At 45.8% G+C, this 14,707-nt stretch overlaps 1 protein-coding gene across 6 annotated transcripts in view; it reads right to left on the reverse strand.

Moving 5' to 3' along the window:
* SLC8A1 (solute carrier family 8 member A1) overlaps window positions 1-14,707 on the reverse strand; it is a 483,856-nt gene that overhangs the window by 51,251 nt on the left and 417,898 nt on the right. For 3 of the 6 annotated variants that reach the window (XM_038757945.1, XM_038757794.1, XM_038757867.1), the window contains 2 exons: window positions 12,785-12,853; window positions 674-804 (listed from right to left, as the gene is read on the reverse strand). In XM_038757945.1, coding sequence (XP_038613873.1) covers window positions 674-804; window positions 12,785-12,853 — 200 coding nt within the window. The remainder of the gene's footprint in view (window positions 1-673; window positions 805-12,784; window positions 12,854-14,707) is intronic. The other 3 variants (XM_038758179.1, XM_038758105.1, XM_038758026.1) reach the window with 1 other exon arrangement.

Genomic DNA, 14,707 nt, shown 5'->3' on the forward strand with positions numbered 1-14,707 from the left:
ACTGTGTCCAACCTGATTAGCTTTCAACTACCTCAGTGCTTATTACAGTGCCTAGCACATAGAAAGTGCTAAACAAATACCATTGAAAAAAAAATCACCTAGCAGTCCAGGAGCAAGGCATAACCCATCTCCACATTTTTTTAATGGAATTTGTTAAATGCTCACTATGTGTCAAACACTGTTCTAAGCACTAGGGTAGATACAAGTGAATTAGGTTGGACACAGTCCCTGTCCTGAATGAATAGGAGGGATAACAGGAAAACTGAGGTACAGGGAAGTTAAATGACTAGCCTAAGGTCTCACAGCAAGCAGAGCTAGGATTAGAACCCGGATCCTCTGTCTCTCATGCTTGGGTTCTTTCCACTAGGCTTTCTCCCACTCCCTTCAGCGTCGCCCTGTCTTGCTCCCTTTATTCATCCCTCCTCCTAGCCCCACAGCACATATCTGTAATTTATTTATTTACATTAATGTCTCTCTCCCCCTCTAGACTGTAAGCTCATTGTGGGTAGAGATTGTTTAGGTTTGTCTAGCCTCTGGCATTTGTCTAGCTCAATCCAGCTGCTTAATGTAACATTTTTTCATGTTACATTTTCCCTAAAGCACGGCTAATCCATGCGATTTCAGAAGTCATTGCCTGGACTCAGGGGTCCTGAGGTGGTTTCAGGGCTAGTACCTTGAACTCATAGGATTCCTCAATGATGATTTCCAGCTTGGTGTGTTCCCCCAGGATGGGACGGCCTAGTTCTGCAATGCGGCGTTCCTCTTCCTCTTTGCTGGTCAAGGGCTGTTTGTCATTTGCGTCATCTGCAGGAGGAAACAGACAGATGTTGAGTCGAGGGCAGGAGTTCATCCTCTACGAAACCAACAAGGAAACAGCAAAGCCCTTTCCACCAGTCAATCAATCATATTTACTGAGTGTTTACTGTGTATACATCACTGTACTAAGCGCTTGGGAGAGTAGAATATAACAATAAACAGACACATTCTCTGCTCACAACGAGTTTACGGTCTAGAGGCGGAGACAGTCATCAGTATAAAAAATAAATTACAGTTATGTACATAAGTGCTGTGGGGCTGGGAGGGGGGAATGAATGAAAGGAGCAAGTCAGGGTGATGTGAAAGGGAGTGGGAGAAGAGGAAGAGTTACCATCTCCACGTGTCAGGGAAAACGCTTCCCTGAAGAATATGGATCGCCCCTACTAGACTGTGAGTGTCATGTTGGACAAGGACTGGGTCTGACCCAATCAATTAATTGTAGCTACTGAGTGCTTATTATGTGCAGAGCACCATACTAGCACTTGAGAGAGTGCAATGTAATGGAGTTGGTAGACATGTTTCTTGCCCAAAATGAGCTTACTTTCTAGAGGGGGAGACAGATATTAAAATAAACAAATAAATTACAGTACTGTAGGGCTGAGGGGTCAATAAAAGTTTGCAAATCCAAAGGCATGGGTGATGTGATGGAGACAGCGTGGCTCAGTGGAAAGAGCAGGAGCTTTGGAGTCAGAGTTCATGGGTTCAAATCCCAGCTCCGCCAATTGTCAGCTGTGTGACTTTGGGCAAGTCACTTAACTTCTCTGTGTCTCCGTTACTTCATCTGTAAAATGGGGATTAAGACTGCGAGCCCCCCGTGGCACAACCTGATCACCTTGTAACCTCCCCAGTGCTTAGAACATTGTTTTGCACATAGAAAGCACTTAATAAATGTCATTATTATTATTATTCTGTGGAAAGGTGTTGGAGAAGAGGAAATGGCCTCTTGGAGGAGATTCACTTTTAATAAGGGAAGCAGCATGGCCTAGTGGATAGAGCATGAGGCTGGAGATCAGAAGGACTCGGGTTCTAATCCCAGCTCTGTCGTTTGTCTGCAGTGTGACCTTGGGCAAATCATTTCACTTCTTTGTGCCTCAGTTCCCTTATCTGTACAATGGGGATTTAGACTGAGAGCCCCATATGGGCTAGAGAACTGTGTCTAACCTGATTGGCTTGTATCTTCCCCAGTGCTTAGTACAGTGCCTGGTATATAGTAAGCACTTAAATGCCATACAAAAAGTCTGTGAAGGTGGGGAGAGCGATGGTCTGTTGGACATGAAGAGGGAGGACGGTCCGGACCAGAGACAGGAAGTGGGTGAAGGGTTGATGGTGAGATAGATGAGATTATTTACCCCAGCACTGAGTATACTGCTTGATATGTAGAATCACTTACCAAATACTATCATTATTATTATTGTTATCAGCCTAAGAAGAGGACATTCAATGAGCAAGAGGGAAGCTACCTTGAAGCCCAAACAAGAGACTTTTCTGTCACTCATCTGTCCCCTCACAACCCTTAAAATATAGCCACGGCCACAGGGAAAGCAAAAATTCCCTTCTAAGATTGCTGGGTCCTTGAATGGGCGATAGCTTCCAGAAGCGTGGCTCAGTGGAAAGAGCACGGGCTTTGGAGTCAGAGGCCATGGGTTCAAATCCCAGCTCTGCCAATTGTCAGCTGTGTAACTGTGTGACTTTGGACAAAGCACTTAACTTCTCTGTGCCTCAGTTACCTCATCTGTAAAATGGTGATTAAGACTGTGAGCCCCCTGTGGGACAACCTGATCACCTTGTAACCTCCCCAGTGCTTAGAACAGTGCTTTGCACATAGTAAGCGCTTAACAAATACCATCATTATTATCCCCGCTCCTCCACTCTTCTGCTGGGTGAACCTGACCAACTCACTTTATCAAGTGCTTAGTACAGTGTTCTGCACACAGTAAGCACTCAATAGATATGATTGAATGAATGTCCCTCACATTTTAGGCATCCCTCAGCCTGGCCAAGACTAGTTCTGGGCAAGACATTTGCCACTAACCTAATCTCACTGCCAGTCAACTTCCCTCTTGAAGGCCTCAAGTTTGAACCTCGATTCACTACTGACCTCTCCTGCCATCTTTCAATTTGCCCTCAAAGTCGAAAGAGAACACACCTGGGAGTAATAAGACATGGGTTCTAATCCTGGCTCTGTCATTTGTCTGCTGTGAGATGGCAGGCAAGTCACTCAGCTTCTCGGTAGATCAGTTCCCTCATCTATAAAATGGGAATTAAGACTATGAGCCCTATGGGGGACACAGACTGTGTCCAACCTAATCATTGTGTATCTACCCCAGCACCCAGTACAGTGCCTGGCACATAGTAAGCACTTAACAAATGCCATAAAAAAATAGTCAGGAGGCCGTTGCCCACATTCTGATCACGGGATTGAGCTAAAATGGTGACAGCAACAGTGGCTGTGAACCCGGCCCTAATTAAAAATCTCCCAGCAGCTAGGCTGAAAGACTTTGTCCCCTGCAGCAAATCAGCAATTAGAAATTCAAACGCTTCTTTAATTCTTCCCCTTGCTTTCCTACTGCGTTTTGTATGAGCTGCTCTTCACCATTGAAATCTCTTGCACACATTTAGTCATTGGCTGAGACTGCCCAGGAGCTGTGATATGTGATATTTTAGATAACAAAGGACTGAGAAAGTAACTTTCCCTTTCCCAAGAACTGTGTGAGATTCCCCCAGTGTGTGAACATCAGGAACACTGAATTCCTAACAAAATCCTTGCTTAAGGCTGACCCAAGGGAGAATCCACCCCCATTCCCCAGAAAATCAGATCGAGAACATTTGATTTTCTGGAAAAACGTGACGAAAATTCTGGCAGGAACCTAGGGTTGAGCAAAGTGAATCTTTGCTGCAAGGAACCTCCTTTAGAGCCTTGTGGATTCACATCTACATTCAGCGAAGGTAGAGATGAGGAAAGGTCTTAATGGAAATCTGACTCCAATTTGTTCTCACTGACTGGATCACAGAGACCAGAAACAAAGAGACTGTCTGTTTAATGGTAGGTTCTCTGAGGCTGGAGCTTGAGGACACTGTCAGAGTTGCTTGACCTTGGATAGTTGCTTCCCAGACAACCCCAGCCTTCTGAATCCAACATTTCAGGGGTTCAAAAGAGCTGGCAACACTTCAGGACTACACTTCAATCAATCAATCAATCAGTGGAATTTGTTCAGCACTTTACTGTGTGCACAGCCCCATAGTAAGCGCTTAGGAGAGTACAATGCAACAGAATTAGCACACAATGAGCTTATGGCCAGGTCCATGTTTGCGGAAGCAAAACTGTTGGATCAGGATACATTTTTTCTAAGAAAATCTAGCCATTATGTCAGGCCTCAGAGGGGTTCCCCTGGTCTGGGATTGTTTGTTGACTCTGAATGCATGTGTGTTTGGCTGTAGGATCCATTTTCTTCTGCCTGCAGAGGTGAGAAAGCTCTCCCTATGTTTTCTTATGCCTCCTTCCAGTGTCCCTCATTGGCAGGTTCAAATCTGGCTGCAGGAGAGGATGATTCTCTTTATGCTGCTGCTGACTGACTGGATCCTAGACTGACTGGTCCCTATCAATGGCGTAGGGCTACGATCTTTCAGAAACAGTTGAGCAATTTTCCCGTCCCCGTGCCTGAAAAGAGGCCTGCCTGCAAGCTATCCCATAGCAGTGTTGTTTCCAGGCTTCGATGGGGGCAGTAGTCTCTGCCCACGGTGATGGCAATGAGGGATACTGAGGCAGGGCTTTATGGCTGCTCTGCTCACCTCTACCTTCCTTCAATAGGAAAGTCCGCAGGAGAGAAGGAGGCTCAGGAAGCAATACTAATTGATCATGCGACTTGGAGATCTGAAAGTGAATTTTGGGGCCAGTTTTGCCAAGAACCAGGCTCACAGAAATATGAAAACTACTTGGGCCAAATCTTCCTTGAAGAGGATCTTTCCCACCTCCTTTTCTATTCTCCATATCACACATTAACTTATATCTGCCTTCAACCTGACTTCTTTCAGGCCTGTGGTACACTTTCACATGGGATTTCTCTAGGTCCCAAACTTATTTTCAGCTCTCTTTAGTTCAATCAGAAAATGGTTTATGAGCAGGTATTTTCCCACCTCTTCAATGCTGTGACCACTGGAACCAAAATGTTAGGCACCAATAGGAGAATTGGGGAGGACTCAAACTATGTATATATGTTTGTACATATTTTTACTCTATTTATTTATTTATTTATTTTACTTGTACCTATCTATTCTATTTATTTTATTTTGTTAGTACGTTTGGTTTTGTTCTCTGTCTCCCCCTTCTAGACTGTGAGCCCACTGTTGGGTAGGGACTGTCTATATGTTGCCAGCTTGTACTTCCCAAGCGCTTAGTACAGTGCTCTGCACACAGTAAGCACTCAATAAATACAATTGATTGATTGATTGATTGATTGATGTACATTGCTTTCCATCATCCAATCCATCAATGGCATTTATGGAGTGATTACTTTGCACAGAGCACTGTACTAAGCACTTGGGAGAGTACAATACAACAGAGTTGATATACAGGTTCCCTCTACTCTCAGCATCACATCTGTAGAGTTTCCAGTACTCTACCAGTCTCGGCTACAGGAGGGAGAGTCAATCAATCAATCAATCAATCAATCAATCGTATTTATTGAGCGCTTACTATGTGCAGAGCACTGTACTAAGCGCTTGGGAAGTACAAATTGGCATCACATAGAGACAGTCCCTACCCAACAGTGGGCTCACAGTCTAAAAGGGGGAGACAGAAAACAGAACCAAACATACCAACAAAATAAAATAAGTAGGATAGAAATGTACAAGTAAAATAAATAAATAAATAAATAAATAAATAGAGTAATAAATATGTACAACCATATATACATATATACAGGTGCTGTGGGGAAGGGAAGGAGGTAAGACGGGGGGATGGAGAGGGGGACGAGGGGGAGAGGAAAGAAGGGGCTCAGTCTGGGAAGGCCTCCTGGAGGAGGTGAGCTCTCAGCAGGGCCTTGAAGGGAGGAAGAGTGCTAGCTTGGCGGATGGGCAGAGGGAGGGCATTCCAGGCCCGGGGGATGACGTGGGCCGGGGGTCGATGGCGGGACAGGCGAGAGCGAGGTACAGTGAGGAGATTAGCGGTGGAGGAGCGGAGGGTGCGGGCTGGGCAGTAGAAGGAGAGAAGGGAGGTGAGGTAGGAGGGGGCGAGGTGATGGAGAGCCTTGAAGCCCAGGGTGAGGAGTTTCTGCCTGATGCGCAGATTGATCGGTAGCCATTGGAGGTTTTTGAGGAGGGGAGTAATATGTCCAGAGCGTTTCTGGACAAAGATAATCCGGGCAGCAGCATGAAGTATGGATTGAAGTGGAGAGAGACACGAGGATGGGAGATCAGAGAGAAGGCTAGTGCAGTAGTCCAGACGGGATAGGATGAGAGCTTGAATGAGCAGGGTAGCAGTTTGGATGGAGAGGAAAGGGCGGATCTTGGCAATGTTGCGGAGCTGAGACCGGCAGGTTTTGGTGACGGCTTGGATGTGAGGGGTGAATGAGAGAGCAGAGTCGAGGATGACACCAAGGTTGCGGGCTTGTGAGACGGGAAGGATGGTAGTGCCGTCAACAGAGATGGGAAAGTCAGGGAGAGGACAAGGTTTGGGAGGGAAGACAAGGAGCTCAGTCTTCGACATGTTGAGCTTTAGGTGGCGGGCGGACATCCAGATGGAGATGTCCTGAAGGCAGGAGGAGATGCGAGCCTGGAGGGAGGGGGAGAGAGCGGGGGCAGAGATGTAGATCTGGGTGTCATCAGCGTAGAGATGATAGTTGAAGCCGTGGGAGCGAATGAGGTCACCAAGGGAGTGAGTGTATATTGAGAACAGAAGGGGACCAAGTACTGAACCTTGGGGAACCCCCACCGTAAGAGGATGGGAGGGGGAGGAGGAGCCTGCAAAAGAGACTGAGAAAGAACGACCGGAGAGATAAGAGGAGAACCAGGAGAGGACGGAGTCTGTGAAGCCAAGGTCAGATAACGTGTGGAGGAGAAGGGGGTGGTCCACAGTGTCAAAGGCAGCTGAGAGGTCGAGGAGGATTAGGACAGAGTATGAGCCGTTGGATTTGGCAAGCAGGAGGTCATTGGTGACCTTTGAGAGCGCAGTTTCCGTGGAATGAAGGGGACGGAAGCCAGACTGGAGGGGGTCGAGGAGAGAGTTGTTGTTGAGGAATTCTAGGCAGCGCGTGTAGACAACTCGTTCAAGGAGTTTGGAAAGGAATGGTAGGAGGGATATGGGACGATAACTAGAAGGTGAGGTGGGGTCAAGAGAGGGTTTTTTTAGGATGGGAGAGACATGGGCATGTTTGAAGGCAGAGGGGAAGGAACCAGTGGAGAGTGAGCGGTTGAAGATGGAGTCAAGCAGAGGCTTGGGAGTCAGAGGTTGTGGGTTCTAATCCTGACTCTGCCACTTGTCAGCTGTGTGACTTTGGGCAAGTCACTTAACTTCTCTGTGCCTCAGTTCCCTCATCTGGGGATTAAGACTGTGAGCCCCACATGGGACAACCTGATCATCTTGTAGCCACCCCAGCACTTAGAACAGTGCCTTGCACATAGTAAATGCTTAGCAAATACCATTATTATTATTGTTATTATTCCTAGCTTGAGCAGTGGCTAGTGAGTGGAAGGCAAGCTGCTATAAGTCAAAATAATACTAATAATAATGATAATAATAATGGCATTTGTTAAGTGCTTACTGTGTGCCAAGCACAGTTCTAAGCACTGGGGTAGATACAAGGTAATCAAATTGGATACAATCCTTGTCCCACATGGGGCTCAAAGTCTCAATCCCCATTTTACAGATGAGGTAACTGAGACACAGAGAAGTTAAGTGACTTCCCCAAGGTCACACAGCAGACAAGTGGCAGAGCCAGGATTAGAACAGGTGAATCAAGGAGAGTCGAGGGCGGAGACCTAAATTAACTGGGTGGAAGAAGGCAATGGTAAACCACTTCTATATTTTGACCAAGAAAACTCATTGAATACACTACCAGAATGATTGCAGCTGGAGGTGGGGCATTCTGGGAGAGATGTGTCCATGGAGTCACTATGGGTTGGAGATGACTCAACAGATAAAATAAAATAAAATAGGACAGGTTCCCTGCCCCTGTCATCCATTCTCCCAGGACCAGAATATGTTTCTATAATCACTGGATGAGATGATACTTGCATTTTGCTGGACAATCTAAGTCTGGATCCCATGGCAATTTATGATTAACGTGGAAGATTTTCTTGGCTGCAATTCTGATTTGTAACAACAGATGGGAGATGGATGAGGAAGGGATCCAAGCTGATCTGTACACAGAATGGGGAAATTCAGTGGTCAAGGGTCAACATGACTGTATGGTGGGTAGGTGAGGGTCTCTGGAGAGTTCTCGGTTCCCCGATGGATTACTTTGGGAGCCTCTCACCATCTGCGCATCCTTTTCTTGCCCATTACACACAAGGGAATTGAACACTGATTGAACCAGGCTGTGGTGATGATGAATGAGACCCTTGCATTTGGAAGAACCTTTGAGTTCCTCAGAGGAAGTTGCTCAATCAATCCCAATTACTGCTGATTATAAAGATAAAAATTATGCTGCACATGTGGACATGGCATTTTCTGGGAAGGAAATGAGTTTACAGAATGGAAAAAAATCCAGGGCTTCAAACCAGGCTAAAAACCCATCAAATTGTTGGGGCCTGTGACAGTGGATGGAGAGTGGAGAAACTGTTGATGGAGACTGCAGGAGGAATACCAAGAAAAGGTTGACTTGGAGGGCTCAGGGGATGAGAGGCAGGAAGTGAATATTATTGGCCTAAAAAATGCTAGCTTCAAAGTGGGGCCTGGGTTGACACATGAACCATACTGGGTCACTGGCAGGAAAGGTAGGGATAGAGAATAATAAGAAGCATAACCTAGTGGAAAGAACACAGGCCTGTGAGTCAGGGGATCTGTGTTCTAAATCTGACTTCACCACTTCTCTGCCATGTGAATTTGGGAGATTCACTTAAATTCTCTGTGCCTCAGTTACCTCATCTGCAAAATAAGGATTATGGCTGTGAACCTCACGTGGGAGATGGATTGTGTCCAACCTGATTAGTCTGTATCTACTCCAGTGCTTAATACAGTGCCTGGCACATACAAAGTGCTTAGAAAATCTCATTTAAAAAAATAGAGAGGGGAAAGTTAAGGGTGGAAGATGGGTAATCTCTGATAGTCCAGATGGCTGTCTAGGAAGGCAACCAACTCATGACCACTCTGTGTGTCTTGTTACCCGATGGAGACACAGACCTGGGCTGGATGGACTAAGGGACTGGTCAAGGTATCACTGTGCTGCCACAACTTGATTGGCGAAGTGACTTGTGCCACCAACACAGGAATTTCTGATAACTAATCAACATCTAGGTTGTGTAAATGCAATACTGTATGATGTCACATCCCGATGGTTCAGGATTGATTGAGTTTCAGATATACGAAAATCAGGACTGTCTATACCTCTGTGTCAGTTCCATATTGGCCCCAAGCCCTGATTTCTGTTCCCAGGCCTGGTTCATGATCCTGGCTCCTAAAATAATTTAAATAATGGTGCTGGGGAGCATGAGCCCCTCTTCTCACTTCTACCTTGCTGTCGGGGAGTGGGAAGGGGTGAGATAGATGTGCACCTGCTCCCACATAATCATTTTTAAATTTTTATAGAGCTGGGAGCCATTGTTGGGAGATGGAACTTAGCTATGGGAGTTAGGTAAGGGAAGCAGCATGGCCCATCGGAAAGAGCACAGTCCCTGGGGGTCAGTAGACCTAGGTTCTAATCCTGGCTCTGCTACTTGTCCGTGGTGTAAACCCTGGGCAAGTCACTTAACTTCTCTGTGCTTCAGTTTCCTCAGCTATAAAATGAGGATGAAATATTGAGCCCCCTCGTTCTCTCCCCCTCCTCCCCATCCCCCCACCTTACCACCTTCCCCTCCTCACAGCACCTGTATATATGTTTGTACAGATTTATTACTCTATTTATTTTACTTGTACATATTTACTATTCTATTTATTTTATTTTGTTAATATGTTTTGTTTTGTTGTCTGTCTCCCCCTTCTAGACTGTGAGCCTGCTGTTGGGTAGGGACTGTCACTATGTGTTGCCAACTTGTACTTCCCAAGTGCTTAGTACAGTGCTCTGCACACATTAAGTGCTCAATAAATACGATTGAATGAATGAATGAATGTTCTCCCTCCTATTTAGACTGTGAGCCCCATTTGGGACAGGGGCTGTGTCTAACCTGATTAACTTTATCTACCCCACACTTGAAAGAGTGCTTGACACATAGTAAAAACTTAATAAATACCTCAATTATTAGTTAAGAGAGGTAGGAGTGAGTCCAGGAGCTTAAAATACAACTTCCTGTACTCAATCCTCTGAGGAGCCAGAAGTCAAAAAAGGTACACCAGAGATTTAGAATTGGGGAGAGAGACGAAGGGCAGAAAGAGATGGATGAAAAGCAGCGTGGCTTAGTGGATACAGCACGGGCCTGGAAGTCTGAAGGACCTGGGTTCTAATCCCGGCTCTGCCACTTGTCTGCTGTGTGACTTTGGGCAAATCACTTCACTTCCCTGTGCCTTAGTTAACTCATCTGTAAAAATAGGGATAACAGTGTTAGCCCCATGTGGGACAGGGACTGTGTCCAACCTGATTAACGTAACTTGCGTCTACTCCAGTGTTTAAAACAGTAGTTAACACATAGTAAGCACTCAACAAGTACCATAATTCTTAATTACTATTATTATAAATGAATTGTACTCTATACTCTGAATGAAAGTGTTTTTTCTGGCAGGTCATGCTTACCTTAAGGCCTAGCCAATCATTTTATGGAAGGGACCTATCCTTCTGTTTACTATAAGACTTTATTTTTCCTCTCTCCCTGCCACCACAGGGATTCAGGATCTGGCGCTCACTTGGGAAGGAAGGAGAGGAAATGGAGAACAGAAAGCAGTGTGGCCTAGTGGATAGAGCACAGGCCGGAAGTCAGAAGGACCTGGGTTCTAATCCCAGTTTCACCACACGTCTGTTTAGTCACCTTGGGCAAGTCACTTCATTTCTCTGTGCCTCAGTTTCTCTTTAAATTCTCTTTAAATTTCTCTTTTAATTTCAATTTTATTTAATGTTATTTAATTTTAATTTTTTAGTTTTTAGTTTCTCTTTTAATTTCCCCTTTAAAATAGGAATTAAGACTGAGCCCCAAGTGGGACATGGACTGTGTTGAACCTGATTAACTTGTATCTACCCCAGCACTTACTACAGTGCCTGGCACATAGTAAGCGCATAACAAATAGCATTAAAAAAAAAAGGAAGGGATGCTAAGGAGACCAGACAGAGGAGCATCAACAACCTTGTAAGGAAGGACCATCTTCTATCTTTGCTGGCTGGTTGGGTTGTTTTATGGTGAAGGACCTGATCTTTTTTGCATTGGTTCTTTGGCTTCCCCAGTGGGGTCCTAGAGCAGCATTCTGGTTTATCTTAGAACAGGGGTTCTGAGGCATCCGAGGCTTAGCTCATGAAATCGGGACAGGGGAGAAGTAGAGAGGGGGTGATGGGGATGGGGGACTGCTAGCAATGCTGCTTGAGAACTCCTCCATTGCTGAAAGCCCAGATGGAAAGGAAAGACTGGAAAGGGCAATGGTCACTGCGGCCCTAGTGGGGCTGAAGCAGACACAGTCCTGTCTCAGTGGGAGATCGGGAGGGCAGTGAGGAAATAGAAGGCAGTGAGAGGGGTGACATCACTGCACCTTCAACAGGCCTGACTGGGAAGGTTGGTTTCAACAGAAAACACAAACCACCCCCTGTTAAAAATTTGGATCTCTGTTCCTTCCCAGCACGTTTTGAGCCAAAAGCAAGATTGTGTTGGATCCAGATGAACCACTGGGGGACAACTCAAAGAGGCCTATCACCAGAAGACAGACCCCCCCACCCCCCGCCTTCAAACCAACATGTAATAAGCTTTCCAAGAACAGCTAGCTCTCCTTTTTCCTTCCAACTGAATGCGTGGGTGGGAAAAAAGCAAAGATGGAGACCCAGCTTTAGGGAGACCCAGCTGCAATTCTGTTCTTCTCAATCAATCACAGCTGGGTTCCCAAGCCTTGAGCAAGGGGTGCGAAATCCTAACTAGGAAGGAATACGATAGAAGACTAGTCTCAGGAAAGCCAAGAATGCGGTGTTGGCTTTTTGGTGGAGTTCTTGCTAAAGAGGTGTTGCTGCTATTCTGTTTACAGAGAAAAATCAACAATTAATTTAGAGTGGGAAAATGTAGTTAGAAGTGTCTTGAGATCATCCCTGTCCTGGATTCTCCAACTTTTCACTCATGCTGACAAAAGACCCAAAAGAGGCAGGACTAAACCGGATGCATTACATTTCCTGCTCCAGGTTCCCTTGAGACCCTGGGAAAGGAATCAAACAGTGCAATCTTCAAGGCAGCCCTTTGTCCTGAAGAGAAAGGATATATACTGCTCTTGGGATCAAAGGGTGCAGATTTGATTTTAATCAAGCTTCCATTTTCTTAGGTAGAACAATCCTTTCATTTCTGGAGAGGCGACAGACTTTTCCAAAAGCCAATGTCTCCCAAGGAATTGGGGAAATCTGGATTCATTTCCCCAACACATTCAGCCTTGTCTGATGCCTTCTTCACCCTTCCTGACCAGGTGTTTTTTTTTAATAAGAACATTGAAATCACAGGCCCAGCTCCTCACATTCCTAGAGCAGGGCAGAGGCTGCCCCAGACTTCTTGCTGCAAAGGTCTGTTTCCCAGAGATGTCCTGTGACAGAGGAGATGGAAGTTCCAACCTGAGCATCTGAGCAGCAGGATACCCGGAACCCCTGAAGCAGCTGATGCTCATGGAAGTATACTGTGGGCTACCATGATCACAATGAAATGGTACCTGCAATCCTGATTACAGTGGAGGGGATGGCGCGTTCTCTAGCATGAACCTTCCTGAAGACAGGCTGGCCTAGTGAAAGGAGCAGCAGAGAACCAGCTGAATGAACTGCACAGATTTGTCAAGGCTGCTAGTCTGTGGAGTTAGTAAACTAGAGCCCACCACAAACACACATTCACACACACCACTGTCACGTTCATGCAAAGGTTAGGTTTTGTTGAATGTCCACAATGGCTTTCCAGTACTCTCAAGCTTCTTTTGGAAGTGTCCAAGGGGACTCCTGTAGTTCTCTGACCCCAAAAGGTGCTCAGGCCAACCTGTTGGTCGATGGACAGACCATTTCCTTGGTTTGCTTGACTGATTCTGACCAATTCCTTCTCTATGTGGTGTTTTAGCAGGCAAACTTCGTTGGAGGGAGTTTCAGGTTCACCAACCAGGGAACTGGGGCAGCCTAGAGCATCTTGAATAGTGGCTTCAGTTCTGCTCTCTTGCTATGGGTGGCAGGTGCACCCCAGAGTCTCTAAAGGCCCAGAAATGACTGATCCAAGGAGTCATTAGAGAGGTGGTCTCCCCTTTCGAGCCAGAGATTTCCTGGGATGCTTGCCTCTTTAATGCTGCACCAATCGATCAATCAATGATATTTATTGAGCACTTACTGGGGGCAGAGCACTGTACTGAGTGCTTGGGGAAGGACAATGCAGCAGGGTTGGTAGATATGTTTCCTGGCCACCAGGAGCTTGCAGTACAGAGAATTACAGTAGTACAGAAGTACAGAAGTAGTACAGAAGTACAGTACAGAGTAGAAGCAGCGTGGCTCAGTGGAAAGAGCACGGACTTTGGAGTCAGAGGTCATGGGTTCAAACCTCGGCTCTGCCGCTTGTCAGCTGTGTGACTTTGGGCAAGTCATTTCACTTCTCTGGGCCTCGGTTCCCTCATCTGTAAAATGGGGATGAAGACTGTGAGCCCCCCGTGGGATAACCTGATCACCTTGTATCTTCCCTAGTGCTTAGAACAGTGCTTTGCACATAGTAATTGCTTAATATATGCCATTATTATTATTATTACAGAGGGTATGTACATAAGTGCTGTGGGACTGAGGGTGGAGTGCATGTCATGTGCTTAAAGGGTACAGAGCCAAGTGCAACAGCACTGCAGGAGGGAGAAAGGGAGCAAGGGAAAGGAGGATCTAGCTGGGGAAGGCTTCCTCCAGGAAGCCTTCCTAGATCAAGTCCCCTTTTCCCTTTGCTCCCCCTTCCCTCCCCATCGTCCCAACTCACTCCCTTTGCTGTAACCCCCTCCCCACCCCACAGCACTTGTGAATATATGTACATATTTATCATTATTATTCCATTTATTTTTATAATGATGTGTATATATCTATAATTCTATTTATTTATAATGATGTCACTAATGCCTGTTTTCTTGTTTCGATGTTTGTCTCCCTGCTTTTAGACTGTGAGCCCATTGTGGGCAGCGATTGTCCCTGTTGCTGAATTGTACAGTGCTCCGCATACAGTAAGCACTCAATATATATGATTGAATGAATGAATGAATGAAGGATTCTTGGAGGAGGTGTGATTTAAATAAGGCTAATTATATGAACCAGTTAGGAATTCCCCTTGCAGGGCCACTGATTGAGACAGCCACTCTAGAGTCATGGCACTGGGCAGTGGATATGACATGCACTCCTCGGTTTGGCTGTAGAGACCCTCCCCTGCCCCTCACATTTAAGAATGGTGGTTATTGCCTACTGGGTTAAAGCCATCTTGGGCTTCTCCTGTGAAAACGATTTAGATTCCAGTTGTCTAAATCCACCCTCCTGGGCCAGAAGAACCCTGAATAATTAGCTGTGAGGAGAAAAGTCTCTAAATTTATGTGGTCTGGTTCTAAGGCATTTTTGGGTCATATTTTTCTCCCTTTTGTGCT

Source organism: Tachyglossus aculeatus, chromosome 1 (assembly GCF_015852505.1).
Source record: "Tachyglossus aculeatus isolate mTacAcu1 chromosome 1, mTacAcu1.pri, whole genome shotgun sequence".
Classification (NCBI taxonomy): Eukaryota; Metazoa; Chordata; class Mammalia; order Monotremata; family Tachyglossidae; genus Tachyglossus; species Tachyglossus aculeatus.